The sequence below is a fragment of the Gallinula chloropus genome, assembly GCF_964237585.1.
Source record: "Gallinula chloropus genome assembly, contig: HAP1_SCAFFOLD_704, whole genome shotgun sequence".
NCBI lineage: Eukaryota > Metazoa > Chordata > Aves > Gruiformes > Rallidae > Gallinula > Gallinula chloropus.
In genome coordinates, this window is record NW_028168708.1 from 210 (window position 1) to 17,187 (window position 16,978).

A 16,978-nucleotide genomic window follows, 5' to 3' on the forward strand; every position below is an offset into this window, starting at 1 on the left:
TGCCCGGTGCCACCACCCTGCACCTCTCTTCCAGCCATCACCACATCCCCCACCAGCGTCCCCAGTGTCCCCCTCAGTGTCCCCAGTGTCCCCCCCAGTGTCTCCAGTGTCGTCCCCCCCCCAACACCCCTGGCAATGTGTCCCCAGGGTGTCACCACCACTGGAACCACAACACCCTCCCCACCGTGGTCTTGCCTGGTGTCACCACCCTGCCACCTCTTCCAGTCATCACCATGTCCCCCACCAGTGTCCCCAGTGTCCCCCACCAGTGTCCCCAGTGTCACTCCCCCCCAACACCCCTGGTAAACGTGTCCCCAGGGTGTCACCACCAGTGGAACCACAACACCCTCCCCACCGTGGTCTTGGCCGGTGCCACCACCCTGCACCTCTCTTCCAGCCATCACCATGTCCCCACCAGTGTCCCCAGTGTCCCCACCAGTGTCCCCAGTGTCCCCAGTGCCCCCTCACCAGGGGGGTGCAGGAGAAATGGTCCACGTTGAGGGGGTCGACCTCCTGCTCCAGCTCCAGGCTGTCGGCCGCCAGCGCCCTGTGGGGACATGGCCCAGTGTCACCAAGTGTCCCCAGGGTGTCCTTGCTCACTGTGAGCACCCCAGGGTGTCTTACCTGTCCCCAAGTGTCCCCACCCCCGTCCCCAAGTGTCCACCCAGGGTGTCCCCACACATCCCTGCTCACCACCAGCACCCCAGGGTCTCCTCCCTGTCCCCAACTGTCCCCAGGGCATCCCTAGGGTGTCCCCAAATGTGTCCCCAAGTGTCCCCAGGGTGCCTTGCTCACTATGAGCACCCCAGGGTGTCTTCCCTGTCCCCAAATGTCCCTACCCCTGTCCCCCAGGACATCCCCAGGGTGTCCCCACGTGTCCCTAGGGTGACCCCAAGTGTCCCCAGGGTGCTTTGCTCACTATGAGCACCCCAGGGTGTCCTCCCTGTCCCCAAATGTCCCCACCCTTGTCCCCCAGGACATCCTCATGGTGTCCCCAAGTGTCCCCAGGGTGTCCCTGCTCACTGCCAGCACCCCAGGGTGTTTTCCTTGTCCCCAAATGTCCCCACCCCTGTCCCCAAATGTCCCCACCCCTGTCCCCAAGTGTCCCCCAGGGTGTCCCCACACGTCCCTGCTCACCACCAGCACCCCAGGGTCTCCTCCTCCCTGTCCCCAAGTGTCACCAGGGCATCCCCAGGGTGTCCCCAAATGTGTCCCCAACTGTCCCCAGGGCATCCCCAAGTGTCCCCAGGGTGCCTTGCTCACTATGAGCACCCCAGGGTGTCCTCCCTGTCCCTAAATGTCCCCACCCCCAACCCCAAGTGTCCCCCCAGGGTGTCCCCACACATCCCTGCTCACAACCAGCACCCCAGGGTCTCCTCCCTGTCCCCAACTGTCCCCAGGGCATCCCCAGGGTGTCCCCAAATGTGTCCCCAAGCGTCCCCAGGGTGCCTTGCTCACTATGAGCACCCCAGGGTGTCTTCCCTGTCCCCAAATGTCCCCACCCCTGTCCCCCAGGACATCCCCAGGGTGTCCCCAAGTGTCCCTAGGGTGTCCCCAAGTGTCCCCAGGGTGACCCCAATTGTCCCCAGCGTGTCCCCAAGTGTCCTCAGGGTGTCCCCAATTGTCCCCAGGGTGTCCCCAAGTGTCCCCAGGGTGTCCCCAATTGTCCCCAGGGTGACCCCAAGTGTCCCTAGCGTGACCCCAATTGTCCCCAGGGTGTCCCCAAGTGTCCCCAGGGTGTCCCCAAGTGTCCCCAGGGTGACCCCAAGTGTCCCTAGGGTGACCCCAATTGTCCCCAGGGTGTCCCCAAGTGTCCCCAGGGTGTCCCCAGGGTGACCCCAATTGTCCCCAGGGTGTCCCCAGGTGTCCCCACTCACCTCCAGCGCCGCAGGGCTTCCACCAGCCCGGCGTAGCCCTGGGCAGCCGCCAGGTGCAGCAGCGTCATCCCGCGGAAGGCGGCGGCGTGGGCCAGCGCCGCGGTCCCCAGCGTCGCGGTCCCCAACGTCGCGGTCCCCAACGTCCCCGTCCCCAACGCCCAGCCCGGACGTGACATCATCGCCTCGCACACGGCCACCACCCGCGCCTCAAAGGACCCTGGGCCCTGTCCCAGTGAGGTGGGGAGGGGGGTCAGGGTCACACTGGGGTGGGGGGGGGGACAGGGGACACCCAGGGACACCCCAGGGTAGGGTGGGGAGGACACACACCCATGGGACACCGAGGTGTCGGGGTGTGACCATTCCCTCCCCCCCACCCCCCCAAAATGTGGGCACCCCCAGGGGTTGAGGGAGGGGGGCTGACCTGTTCTGAGGGGGTCTCTGGGGGGTTCCCTCGTGACAGGGGGAGGGGTGCAGGAGGGGGAAGGGCCCCCAGACGTGTTTCCAGCTGCTCCAACCGCTCCAGGATGGACAGACGGAACTGGGCCTCTGGTGTGGGGGGAGGAGGGGGGAATGACAAGGAAGGGGGGGTGAGCAGGGGGGTAATTTTACCCCCATCACCCCCCAAAACACACCCAGGGGAGGGTAGGTTTGGAGGGGAGGGGGTACACAGAGTTTGGGGGGGGGGGGGGCAGGGGGTGCAATTTTACCCCCATCACCCCCCAAAACACACCCAGGTGAGGGTAGATTTGGAGGGGAGGGGGTACACAGAGTTTTGGGGGGGGGGGGTCTCTGCTCACCATCAAGTGACAACCAGTCCAGCTGGGACCCGGGGGGGCCCGTTGCCCCCCCACGTGCCCGGTACTCGAAGGGAGCGGCGGCCGAAAGCATCCGTGGGGGACAGGCCACGCGGAGAGCGGCCACGCCGGCCTCATGAGCTGTGGGGAGGGAAAAGGGGGGGTCAGCAGAGGGGTAGGGGGTGTGGGGGAGCTGGGGGGGGGCTCTGTGTGTGTTTCCCCCCCCCCCATGGGGTCACTCACGGGGACAGTAGCAGCGCAGGACCCCCGGTTGCACCAGGGCAGCCGGTACCGAAACGCGGTCAAAGAGGCAGCTGTAGGCGCCGGCGCCCCACGGGCCTGTGATCAGCACCTTCACCCCTCCCTAGGGGGGGGTAAAAATGGGGAGGGGGGGTTAAAAAGGATGGGGAGGGGGTTATTCCCCTTCCCTCCCCTCTAATCTATGGAGGGGGGGAGGTTTTGGGGGCTCACCTCAGGGTAGGACCACTCCGGGGAGAAGTCGGTGATGGTCGGAGGCGGCGGGTCAGATGGGGGGGCAGGTGGGGAAGGGGGGGCAATGGGGGTTGGGGGGGGGTCTCGAGGGGTGGGGGGAACCCCGTGTTGGGTAGTGGGGGGCTGCTCGGTGTCAGCAGGTAAGAGATCAGCAAAGTGGGGGTGGGGGTTTAGGTCCTGGGGGGGTTCGGGGGGGGTGACCCTTGTATCGTCCGTTGGGATGGTTTCCTCTTCCTCACCCCCTAATTTTGGGGGAGGGGGGGGGGCAAGAGGAGCTGGGGGGGGCGGGGCACCAGGGGGGGCTTCAGCTTCACAGCCGTAGGTTTGCCCCCGGCGGGGGCTGTTGAGGAAACAGTCGGGGTCGAAGGCGGCGGGGGGGACGCCGTGGGGCAGCGCCGTGGGGCAGGAGCTCTCAGGGGTCACCAGGTGTTGGCTGGGGGTCAGACCCAAAGGGTTTTCGGGGCCCCCCGGAGCTGCCCCCCCTAAATTAGCCACCACTAGAAGAGGGAGAGCGGGAGGAAAAGGTGGGGGAGGGTCTGTGGTGGGGGGTCCTGTTAAACCTGGGGAGGGTTGGGTGGTGTCGGGAGAAGAAGGGGTAGCTTTGGGGGGGTCGGGTGTTGCTGTGGTTGTTGCCCCCCCTGGTTTTGGGGGTCCCCCCCGCTCCAGTTTGGGGGAGATGATTCGGTGTTTGGTGCTGCCGCATTTGTGGCCGGGGGTGCCTGGTGGGGGGGACGACACACAGATGGATAAGTGGGGGGGGGGGCAAGAGGGGAAGGAGCTGGGGGTCCCAGGGATGGGGGGGTGGGATTTTGGGCATGATGGGGAGGGGGATTTGGGGGGTCAATCAGGGATCCCAGGGCATTGGCATCCCAGGGATGGGGGAGGGGGGGATTTTGGGCATGATGGGGAGGGGGATTTGGGGGGTCAATCGGGGATCCCAGGGCATTGGCATTCCAGGGATGGGGGAGGGGGGGATTTTGGGCATGATGGGGAGGGGGATTTGGGGGGTCAATCGGGGATCCCAGGGCATTGGCATCCCAGGGATGGGGGAGGGGGGGATTTTGGGCATGTGGGGAGGGGGATTTGGGGGGTCAATCGGGGATCCCAGGCCATTGGCATCCCCTGGGGCTGTTTGCGGGGGGGGGTCCTAGAGGCAGTTGTGAGTCCCAAGGGAGGTTTAGGGGTCCTGGGTGGGGTTCAAGGGGCCATGGAGAGGGGGTCCCAGGGGGATTTCAGGGGTCCTAGAAGGGGTTGGGGGCTCCCAGGAGCATTTGGAGGGGTCCCATGGAAGGGTCTGGGGGGTCCAGTGGAGTTTGGGGGTCCCAGGAAGGTTTAAGGGGTCCCAGAGGGGGTTGTGAGTCCCCAGGGTGGGTCTCAGGTGGGGGGGGGGGGCATTTGGGAGGTCTGGAGTCTTGGGAGGGGGGTGCCAAAAGGGGGCTGTGAGTCCCCAGGATGGGTCCCAGGCAGGGGGGGGGCATTTGGGAGGTCTGGAGTCTTGGGGGGGGGGTGTCAAAAGGGGGCTGTGAGTCCCAGGGGGGGATCCCAACTCCCGGGGAAGGGTTTAGGGGTACCCAAAAGTGGGTGGTGACACCCAGGGGAGGTTCAGGGAGGGGGGGGTGTTCCCATCTTACCCAGCCCCCCAGCGCAGAGGCAGGCGTGGGTGCGGGGTGGGGGTCGTGCCTGGTGACTCTCCAGGACGTGCTGCACCAGTTGCTCCAGTGAAAGGCTGGTTGGGGTCCCCCCCCCACCATTCCCACAGCCCCATTTCATCCCGTGAACTGTTGAGTTGGGGGGTGGGGGGTGGGGTGGGGGTGGAGCACAAATTAACCAAGGAAAAACACTGGGTTGGGGGGGGTCTGGGGGGGGGTTAGACCCCCCCAAAAAACCCCACCCACCCCCCCTGCCCCTCTCCCCATCCCCTGCTTACACATAGGGCGGAGCTGGGCGACCAGCTCTTCCCGCGACCACTTGAGCCACTCGCGGGGGTCGGCGGCGGCGGCGCAAAGTGGGGGGGGGGCACCGGCGCAAAGAGGGGGGGCACAGGGTCGGCCACACTCCTCCATGGCTGGGACGTTCAGGTAGTGAACCAGGACGATGTCAGGGTTCTGGGAAAGGGGTTGGGGGGTTTTTTTTTGGGTGGGGGGCTGCAGCTTTTGCCCCCCAAGATGTGAGGAGTTTGGGGCGGGGGGGGTCCCTGTGGTACCTGCAGCAACCAGTAGCAGCGGCGGTGGAAGGTGGGGACGATGGAGGAGTGGACGTAGCAACCATAGAGGCACTGTGGGGAGACAGCAGGCTGGGGGGAAAGGAGGGGTGGGGGGCACCCCAAAAAACCACCCAGCCCCCTTTTGAGACAGGAGGAGGAGGAGGGAGGGGGGTGTGGGGATTCAGAGCTCTTCCCCCCCCACCACCCCCCATCCTCAATTCACAGCGCTCTCCTTTCGGGGTGGTGTGGAAAGGAGGTGGGGGTGGGGATTTTGGGGAGGGAAAGAGGGGGTGTGGGGGGGGGTTTTGGGGGGGGGGGAGGCTCCCCTGCCTCCTACCTCCACCCCCTGCACCTTCAGCTTCATGTGGTCCTCACGGGTGGTCTTGCCATCCTTGCGCTTCTTCCAGCAGTAGCCGTCCTTGCGGTACTTCACCTTCTTCCGGTTGTACAGGATGACGGAGCCATTCTGCGGCCTGGGAAAGGGGGTGAGGAAAGTGGGGGGTACCCCATAGCAGGACATCCCCCCCACACACACTTTCCCCCATCATGGTGTGGTATATCCCCTCCCCAACCTGGTTTTGGGGGAGCAGGAGAGCCACTCGTCGTGTTTCTCGAAGGTGATGAGGTACGAGGCGATTTCCTGGGGGGGAGGGGGGGAGAGGATAATGAGGGAGGGGGGATAATGAGGGGGGGGGATGATAATGAGGAGGAGAATATGATAATGAGGGTGGTAGGGTGGTATAATGAGGAGGGAGTATGATAATGAGGAGGGGGTATGATAATGAGCAGGGGAATGGGATAAGGAGGAGGGAAATAGGATAATGAGATGGGAAATATGATAATGAGCAGTGGGTATGATAATGAGATGGGAAATATTATAATGAGCAGTGGGTATGATAATGAGATGGGAATATGATAATGAGAAGGTAGGATATGATAATGAGGGGGGAATAGGATAAGGAGGAGGGGAATGGGATAAGGAGGAGGGGAATGGGATAAGGAGGAGGGGGAATAGGATAATGAGGAGAGGGAATAGGATAATGAGGAGGGGGAACATGATAAGGAGAGGGGAATATTATGAGGAGGGGAGTATGATAATGAGGAGGTGGTATGATAATGAGGAGGTGAATATGATAATGAGAAGGTGGGATATGATAATGAGGGGGGAATAGGATAAGGAGGAGGGGAATGGGATAATGAGGAAGGGAATGGGATAAGGAGGAGGGGAATGGGATAAGGAGGGGGAATAGGATAATGAGGAGGGGAATGGGATAAGGAGGGGGAATAGGATAATGAGGAGGGGGAATAGGATAATGAGGAGGGAAATGGGATATTGAGGAGAGGAATAGGATAATGAGGAGGGGGAATAGGATAATGAGGAGGGGAATGGGATAAGGAGGAGGGGAATGGGATAATGAGGAGGGGAATGGGATAAGGAGGAGGGGAATGGGATAATGAGGAGGGGAATGGGATAAGGAGGAGGGGAATGGGATAAGGAGCAGAGGAATGGGATAAGGAGGAGGGGAATGGGATAAGGAGGAGCGGAATGGGATAATGAAGAGGGCGAATCGGATAATGGGGAGGGGAATGGGATAAGGAGGAGGGGAACGGGATAATGAGGAGGGGAATGGGATAATGAGAAGGGGGAATAGGATAATGAGGAGGGGAATGGGATACAGAGGAGGGGAATGGGATACAGAGGAGGGGAATGGGATAAGGAGGAGGGGAATAGGATAAGGAGAGTATGATAATGAGGAGCGGAATAGGATAATGAGGAGAGGAATAGGATAATGAAGAGATAAATAGGATAAGGAGGAGGGGAATGGGATAATGAGGAGGGGAATAGGGTAAGGAGGAGGGGAATGGGATAAGGAGGAGGGGGATGGGATAATGAGGAGGGGAATAGGATAATGAGGAGGGGAATAGGATAAGGAGAGTATGATAATGAGGAGAGGAATAGGATAATGAAGAGAGAAATAGGATAAGGAGGAGGGGAATGGGATAAGGAGGAGGGGAATGGGATAAGGAGGAGGGGAATGGGATAATAAGATTGGTGGCATGATAATGAGATAGTGATATTATAATGAGATGACCTGATGGGATGGGGATATGATAATGAGATGGTAATGATAATGAGGTGGTGAATACGCTAATTAGGAGTGGTATGAGAGGGGGTATACTAAGTTGATATGATAATGAGAATGAAATATGATAATTAGGGATACAATGGTGAGATAAATATGATAATGAGGGATCCAATAATGAGATGAATATGATAATGAGGGTGGGATATGATAACAGGGGGAAGATGGTAATAGGGGGAAGGTGATAAGGGGTGAGGCAGCACCCCCCTCCTCATCCCCCCCACCCCATGGCCCCCCCACCCCCACCACTGCACCCCTCCCCTCCAGGCCCCCCCTGGACCCCCCCCCTTGTGCCCCCCACCTCGTTGGTGTTCCAGCGCAGCTGCTCCTTGGGCAGGACGGGGCATTTGGGCAGACATTCCACCAGCTTCCGGGGCAGGAAAACCTTCAGGTGGCTCCTCTCTGTGGGAAACAGGGTGAGAAGCCCCCCCATGACCCCCCCAATGCACCCCCAGCCCGTCCCCAGCCTGTCCTGTGTCTTACCAGACACCTCGGGGGGGTCTTTGCTGCTCATCCTGGGGGTGTGGGGTGGGGGTGGGGGGCTCAGAGGTCCCCTCGGGGTGCAGAGGAAGGGCTGGTGCCTGGGGGGTGTCAGAGGGGGTTACACCACCCCCCCCACCCACCCACCCACCCCGTGAGATGGGGGGTGGGGACAATGTGGGGACATCCCTTGGGGCTCCCAGCACCCCCACAACTCCTGCCCCATGGCACCCCACTTCTCTGCCCCATGGCATCCCAACACCCCCAGGTCTTCCAGCCCCTGACCCCCCCCCCATCCCCATCCCCATCCCCATCCCCATCCCCATCCCCATCCCCACCCCATGGTACCCAGTGACACCCCCTATCCCCATGCCCACCCCACTTCTCTGCCCCATGGCATCCCCCCACCCCCAAATCTTCCAGCCCCTGCCCCCCCCCCCCATCCCCATCCCCACCCCATTGTACCCAGTGACACCCCCAACACCCTCCCACCCCACTTCTCTGCCCCATGTCATCCCCCCCACCCCCCCATGTCTTCCAGCCCCTGACATCCCCCCACCATCCCCATCCCCACCCCATGGTACCCCCTGCCCTTCACCCAGTGACACCCCCAACACCCTCCCACCCCACTTCCCTGCCCCATGGCATCCCCCCACCCCCATCCCCACCCCATGGTACCCAGTGACACCCCCAACACCCTCCCGCCCCACAGCACCCCACACCCCGCCCCACACCCCGCCCCACACCCCCACACGCCCCCTCCCCTCCCCACCCCCCCCCACACCCCCCCTCATCCCTACCCGACCCCCTCCCGCCCCACGGCGCCCCACACCCCCCATCCCCATCCCCACCCCATGGTACCCAGTGACACCCCGAACACCCTCCCTCCCCACTTCCCTGCCCCATGGCATCCCCCCATCCCCATCCCCACCCCATGGTACCCAGTGACACCCCCAACACCCCCCCGACCCACTTCTCTGCCCCATGGCATCCCCCCACCCCCAAGTCTTCCAGCCCCTGACATCCCCCCCATCCCCACCCCACTTCTCTGCCCCATGGCATCCCCCCCACCCCTAAGTCTTCCAGCCCCTGACACCCTCCCATCCCCATCCCCACCCCATGGTACCCCCTGCCCTTCACCCAGTGACACCCCCAACACCCTCCCACCCCACTTCTCTGCCCCATGGCATCCCCCCCACCCCAAAGTCTTCCAGCCCCTGACCCCCCCCCATCCCCATCCCCATCCCCACCCCATGGTACCCAGTGACACCCCCAACACCCTCCCACCCCACTTCTCTGCCCCATGGCATCCCCCCCACCCCCCCATGTCTTCCAGCCCCTGACATCCCCCCACCATCCCCATCCCCACCCCATGGTACCCCCTGCCCTTCACCCAGTGACACCCCCAACACCCTCCCACCCCACTTCCCTGCCCCATGGCATCCCCCCACCCCCATCCCCACCCCATGGTACCCAGTGACACCCCCACACCCTCCAGCCCCACAGCACCCCACTTCCCTGCCCCATGGCATCCCCCCCACCCCCAACTCTTCCAGCCCCTGACACCCCCCATCCCCATCCCCATCCCCATGGTACCCCCTGCCCTTCACCCAGTGACACCCCCAACACCCTCCCACCCCACTTCCCTGCCCCATGGCATCCCCCCCATGGTACCCAAATCTTCCATCCCCATCTCCACCCCACTTCCCTGCCCCATGTCATCCCCCCCACCCCAAAGTCTTCCAGCCCCTGACCCCCCCCCAATCCCCATCCCCATCCTCATCCCCACCCCATGGTACCCAGTGACAGCCCCCAACACCCTCCCACCCCACAGCACCCCACTTCTCTGCCCCATGGCATCCCCCAACCCCCAAGTCTTCCAGCCCCTGACACCCCCCCCCCACCCCCCCCCACCCCATGGTACCCAGTGACACCCCCAACACCCTCCCACCCCACAGCACCCCACTTCTCTGCCCCATGGCATCCCCCCACCCCCAAATCTTCCATCCCCATCTCCACCCCACTTCTGTGCCCCATGTCATCCCCCCCACCCCCAAGTCTTCCAGCCCCTGACCCCCCCCATCCCCATCCCCATCCCCACCCCATGGTACCCAGTGACACCCCCAACACCCTCCCACCCCACTTCCCTGCCCCATGGCATCCCCCCACCCCACGGTACCCCATGGTACCCAGTGACACCCCCACACCCTCCTGCCCCATGGTACCCCATTTCTCTGCCCCATGGCATCCCCCCACCCCCCAAGTCTTCCAGCCCCTGACACCCTCCCCACCCCCATCCCCACCCCATGGTACCCAGTGACACCCCGAACACCCTCCCTCCCCACTTCCCTGCCCCATGGCATCCCCCCATCCCCATCCCCACCCCATGGTACCCAGTGACACCCCCAACACCCCCCCGACCCACTTCTCTGCCCCATGGCATCCCCCCACCCCCAAGTCTTCCAGGCCCTGACATCCCCCCCATCCCCACCCCACTTCTCTGCCCCATGGCATCCCCCCCACCCCCAACTCTTCCAGCCCCTGACCCCCCCCTCCCCCATCCCCAACCCCACCCCACTTCCCTGCCCCATGGCATCACCCCCACCCCCAAGTCTTCCAGCCCCTGATCCCCCCCCCATTCCCATCCCCATCCCCATCCCCACCCCATGGTACCCAGTGACACCCCAAACACCCTCCCACCCCACAGCACCCCACTTCTCTGCCCCATGGCATCCCCCCACCTCCCAAGTCTTCCAGCCCCTGACACCACCCCCCCATCCCCATCCCATGGTACCCAGTGATACCCCCACACCCTCCCACCCCACTTCCCTGCCCCATGGCATCCCCCCATCCCCATCCCCACCCCATGGTACCCAGTGACACCCCCAACACCCTCCAGCCCCACAGCACCCCACTTCCCTGCCCCATGGCATCCCCCCACCCCCAAGTCTTCCAGCCCCTGACACCCCCCCATCCCCATCCCCATCCCCACCCCACTTCCCTGCCCCATGGCATCCTCCCACCCCCATCCCCACCCCATGGTACCCAGTGACACCCCCAACACCCTCCCGCCCCACAGCACCCCACAGCCCGCCCCACACCCCCACACGCCCCCCCCTCCCCACACACCCCCCCCCCATCCCTCCCCGCCCCCCTCCCGCCCCACACCCCCCCACACCCCGCCCCGCAGCCCCACACCCCGCCCTCCCCGTCCCACCCCGCCCCGGGGTGCCCCACACCCCGCCCGGCCCGGCCCACCTGCCGGCAACGCCAGGAAGCCGCCGCTGCCGCCGCTGCCGCCGCCGCTGCTGCCGCCGCGTGTGACCTCAGCGCGTACGGGGAGGGGGCGGGGCTTGTGTAAAGGGGGCGGGGCTTGGGGTAAGGGGGGCGGGGGTTGGATAAAGGGGGCGGGGCTTGGGTAAAGGAGGGCGGGGATTGTATAAAGGGGGCGGGAAGGGGGGCGGGGGTTGGATAAAGGGGGCGGGGCTTGGGTAAAGGAGGGCGGGGATTGTATAAAGGGGGCGGGGCTTGTGTTAAAGGGGCTGTGATTGGTTAAAGGGGGCGGGGTTTGGGTTAAAGGGGGCGGGGCTTGGGATAAAGAGGGCGGGGCCGGTTCCCGCGCGGTTGTAGGGGGCTGTAGGGCGCTATGGAGGAGGGTGTAGGGGGCCATAGGGGCCGCTATAGGAGGGAGCTATAGGGCACTATTGGATGAGGCTATAGAGGGCCATAGGGGCCGCTATAGGGGGTCATGGGGGGGGCTATAGGGTGCCATAGGAGGAGGCTATGGGGCTCTATAGGACGGGCTATAGGGCACTATTGGTGAGGCTATAGGGGGCCATAGGGGCCGCTATAGGGGGGGCTATAGGGCACTATTGGATGAGACTATAGGGGGCCATAGGGGGGGCTATAGGGCACTATTGGATGAGGCTATAGGGGGCCATAGGGGGCAGCTATGGGAGTGCTATGGGAGATGGCTATAGGGGGCCATAGGAGGAGGCTATAGGGGCCCATAGGGGGTGCTATAGGGCACTATTGGATGAGGCTATAGGGGGCCATAGGGGGCAGCTATGGGAGTGCTATGGGAGATGGCTATAGGGGGCCATAGGAGGAGGCTATAGGGCGCTATAGGGGGGGCTATAGGGCACTATTGGATGAGGCTATAGGGTGCTATGGGAGGAGGCTATGGGGCGCTATAGGACGGAGCTATAGGGCACTATTGGATGAGGCTATAGGGGGCCATAGGGGCTGCTATAGGGGGGGCTATAGGGCACTATTGGGTGAGGCTAAAGGGGACATAGGGGCCGCTATAGGGGATCATGGGGGGGGCTATAGGGTGCTATGGGAGGAGGCTATGGGGCACTATAGGAAGGAGCTATAGGGCACTATTGGATGAGGCTATAGGGTGCCATAGGAGGAGGCTATGGGGCGCTATAGGAGGGAGCTATTGGGCACTATTGGATGAGGCTATAGGGGGCCATAGGGGCCGCTATAGGGGGGGCTATAGGGCACTATTGGATGAGGCTATAGGGGGCCATAGGGACCGCTATAGGGGCTCATGGGGAGGGGGCTATAGGGTGCCATAGGAGTTGGCTATGGGGCGCTATAGGAGGGAGCTATAGGGCACTATTGGATGAGGCTAAAGGGGACATAGGGGCCGCTATAGGGGGTCACGGGGGGGCTATAGGACACTATTGGATGAGGCTATAGGGGGCCATAGGGGCCGCTATAGGGGGTCATGGGGGGGGGCTATAGGGTGCCATAGGAGGAGGCTATGGGGCGCTATAGGAGGGAGCTATAGGGCACTATTGGATGAGGCTATAGGGTGCCACAGGGGCCGCTATAGGGGGGGCTATAGGGCACTATTGGATGAGGCTATAGGGAGCCATAGGGGCCGCTATAGGGGGGGCTATAGGGCACTATTCGATGAGGCTATAGGGTGCCATAGGGGCCGCTATAGGGGGGGCTATAGGGCACTATTGGATGAGGCTATAGGGGGCCACAGGGGGCGGTTATGGGAGTGCTATGGGAGGTGGCTATAGGGTGCCATAGGAGGAGGCTATGGGGCGCTATAGGAGGGGGCTATAGGGCACTATTGGATGAGGCTATAGGGTGCCATAGGAGGAGGCTATGGGGCGCTATAGGAGGGGGCTATAGGGCACTATTGGATGAGGCTATAGGGGGCTATAGGAGGAGGCTATGGGGCACTATAGGAGGGAGCTATAGGGCACTATTGGATGAGGCTATAGGGGGCCATAGGGGCCGCTATAGGGGGTCATGGGGGGGCTATAGGGCACTATTGGATGAGGCTATAGGGGGCCATAGGGGCCGCTATAGGGGGTCATGTGGGGGGCTATAGGGTGCTATGGGAGGAGGCTATAGGGGGCCATAGGGGCCACTATGGAGGGTCATGGGAGAGCTATAGGGTGCTATGGGAGGAGACTATAGGGGGCTAATGGGTGCAGCTATGGGGCACTATAGGAGGGGGCTGTAGGGGGCAGCTATAGGGCGCTGTGGGAGGAGGCTATAGGGGCCCATAGGGGCCCATCTGGGGCGGCCATGGGGTCGCTATGGAATCCATAGGCTCGATCCGCGTGGAGCCGCGCCTCTGCCGTTCCGCTGTCATTGGGCAGCTCCGGCTCCGCCCACCGAGGCTCCTCCCATTGAGGCTCCGCCCTCCTTGGCCACGCCCACTGCCCCAGGCTCCCCTGGGTGGCCCCGCCCCCTGCCTCCCTCTTCACCCTTGGGTGGGGGGGGGGAGAGAGAAAGGAGGGGAGTTGGGGGGGTGGTGTCACCCCCCCAACCCCCAAAACCCCCCATTCCCACCCCAAAACCCGCCGTTGTCTCACTCGTCGACGCCGCTCTGCCGCCGCTTTAGATCCGCCAGGTGGGACAGGACCGAGGCGGGGCCGTCGCGGTGGCGACGCCGACGCGGAGGTCGGCAGAGCGAGCGCGGCGAGGGCAGCGGCGACGGCGGGGTCACCCCCAGATCTCCCGCCTGGTCACTTGGCAGGGACGTGGCGGTGGGAAATCCGGGGATAAATCCGGGAGTTTTGGGAAAAGGCGGCAAGGCGTCGAGGAGCGAGGCGCGGCGAGGGCTGGCGGGAGGGATGGGTGGGTGGGTGGGGTTGTCAGCGCCATGCCTGGCTTCGTTAGCGGGAGCCTAACGAAGCTGGTGTTAACGGCGGTCCCTACCTTGTGGCGCGGGGCCCATCTGGCGTGGCAGCGGCCGCGGCACCATGGCGGAGGACGACGCGGGATCGCCTGGGCGGGGTGGAAGGAGGCGTTAGCGGGAGCAACGGAGGGGTGGGGGAAGGGGATTTTGCTGCTTCGTTATCCCTAATGAGGTTTAATTAAAGGCAGGTTTTCTCAGGGGGAATTGCTGCCAGTTTTGGGCTCATTTACACTGGTTTTGGGGCCGTTGAGGGACTGGATGACGTGTCTGCCTCATACCCCTGCCCACAGCCTCCCCGCAGCCTCCCCGCTCATTATCTACCTATCAAGAGTGATAATTAACACCGATACCTCAATGATGTCATCTCACCTTTACCAGAACCCCCAGCATCGTCAACGCAGAGTTAATTAACCCACCAACCACATCGTTATGTATTGTCTTAACAAATATATTGATTAACCCAGTCTACATCACTTCATTAATTATATGACTTCATCTCACTTCAATTAGCATATCAATGAGATCATTTTATATCATAACAATTAATGAGCCAATCACACCATTTGATACCAAGATAAAGGATCAATTACATGATTTAATATCATAACGGCAGCCCAATTTAATAATTGATGTTGTACTCATGGCTTGATTAGCGGGATAATTGCATATTTCACTTAATATTAGAGTATTAATTGATGAATTTTATATTGCATTAATTAGTAAATGAATTGTATCGTTTTATATCGTGCCTGTGGATCAACCACATCATTTCATACACTACTGAAAGGTTAATGGTATAATTTTATATCACATTAGTGGATTAACTGCATTATTCTATATCATACTAATTAATTGACTGTATAATTGGTTATTGTGTCAATTAATGGATTAATTAGATGGTTTTATGTTGGGTCATACTTGGTGAAGAAGCCGAGGGCTGCCTGGGGCTCGTCCTCCATGTCGGGGGGAAATGGGAGGAAAACTGTGAGAAAAGGAAGGGAAAAAGGGGGGAATGTGAGGTAAAAATGGGGGGATGTGAGGAGGGAAGGAGGGAAATAGGGGGAATGTGGGGGGAAATGGGGGAATGAGGGGAAAAGAGGGGATGGATGTGGGGGAATGGGGATAACGTGTGAGGGGAAAAGGCGGGAAGAGCGTGAGGAGAAAAGGGCGGGGAAAGCGTAAGGGGAATAAGGGAACATGAGGGGAGAATGTGAGGGGGAAATGTGGGGGGAATGTGAGGGGGAAAGGGGGGAAACGTGAGGGGAAAAGGGGGGGAAACGTGAGGGGAAAAGGGGGGGAATGTGAGGGGGAAAGGGCGGGAAACATGAGGGGAAAAGGGTGGGAAACATGAGGGGAAAAGGGGGGGAATGTGAGGGGAAAAGGGTGGGAATGTGAGAGGAAAAGCGGGGGAATGTGAGAGGAGATTGTGGGGAGAACATGAGGGGAAAAGGGGGGGAACGTGAGGGGGAAAGGGCGGGAAACATGAGGGGAAAAGGGTGGGAAACATGAGGGGAAAAGGGGGGGAATGTGAGGGGAAAAGGGGGGGGAAACGTGAGGGGAAAAGGGGGGGGAATGTGAGGGGGAAAGGGCGGGAAACATGAGGGGAAAAGGGTGGGAAACATGAGGGGAAAAGGAGGGGAATGTGAGGGGAAAAGGGTGGGAATGTGAGAGGAAAAGCGGGGGAATGTGAGAGGAGATTGTGGGGAGAACATGAGGGGAAAAGGGGGGGAATGTGAGGGGGAAAGGGCGGGAAACATGAGGGGAAAAGGGTGGGAAACATGAGGGGAAAAGGGGGGGAATGTGAGGGGAAAAGGGGGGGAATGTGAGAGGAAAAGGGGGGGGAAACGTGAGGGGAAAAGGGGGGGGAATGTGAGGGGGAAAGGGCGGGAAACATGAGGGGAAAAGGGTGGGAAACATGAGGGGAAAAGGGGGGGAATGTGAGGGGAAAAGGGTGGGAATGTGAGAGGAAAAGCGGGGGAATGTGAGAGGAGATTGTGGGGAGAACATGAGGGGAAAAGGGGGGGAACGTGAGGGAAGAACGTGGGGGGAATGTGAGGGGAAAAGGGCAGGAAACATGAGGGGAAAAGGGGGGGACGTGAAGGGAAAAGGGGGGGAATGTGAGGGGAGAATGTGGGGGGATCGTGAGGGGAGAATGTGAGGGGAAATGTGATTGGAGAATGTGGAGGGAACATGAGGGGAGATGTGGGGGGAACGTGAGGGGAAAAGGGCGGAAAACGTGAGGGGAAAAGGTGGGGAACATGAGGGGAAAAGGGCGGGAAACATGAGGGGAAAAGGGGGAAAATGTGAGGGGAAAGGGGGAAATGTGAGATGAAAAGGGCGGGAATGTGAGGGGAGATTGTGGGGGGAAGTGTGAGGGGAAAAGGGTGGGAAACATGAGGGGAAAAGGGGGGGAAACGTGAAGGGAAAAGGGGGGAAACGTGAGGGGAAAAGGGGGGAAACGTGAGGGGAAAAGGACGGGAATGTGAGGGGATAAGGGGGGGAACATGAGGGGAAAAGGGCAGGAAACATGAGGGGAAAAGGACGGGGAATGTGAGGGGAAAAGGGAGGGAATGTGAGGGGAAAAGGGGAAACGTGAGGGGAAAAGGGGGGAATGTGAGGGGAAAAGGGCAGGAAACGTGAGGGGAGAATGTGGGGGGAACATGAGGGGAAAAGGCGGGAAACATGAGGGGAAAAGGGGGGGAAACGTGAGGGGAAAAGGGCGGGAAACATGAGGGGAAAAGGGGGGGGAACGTGAGGGAAGAATGTGGGGGGAATCTGAGGGGAAAATGGTGGAAAACGTGATGGGAAAAGGGCGG

General features: G+C 61.4%; 1 protein-coding gene across 1 annotated transcript; it reads right to left on the minus strand.

Moving 5' to 3' along the window:
- Nucleotides 1-436: 436 nt before the first annotated feature.
- Nucleotides 437-7,943, minus strand: LOC311204236 (calmodulin-binding transcription activator 2-like; the record flags this gene model as incomplete). The annotated part of the gene is made up of 12 exons (XM_084280688.1): nt 437-547; nt 1,878-2,101; nt 2,299-2,423; nt 2,675-2,812; nt 2,915-3,035; nt 3,266-3,882; nt 4,795-4,941; nt 5,091-5,268; nt 5,367-5,438; nt 5,704-5,839; nt 5,939-6,006; nt 7,812-7,943. Coding segments are annotated over 12 exons (2,069 nt in total), but the record flags the coding sequence as incomplete, so codon positions are not given.
- Between the last annotated feature and the right edge of the window lie 9,035 nt (nt 7,944-16,978).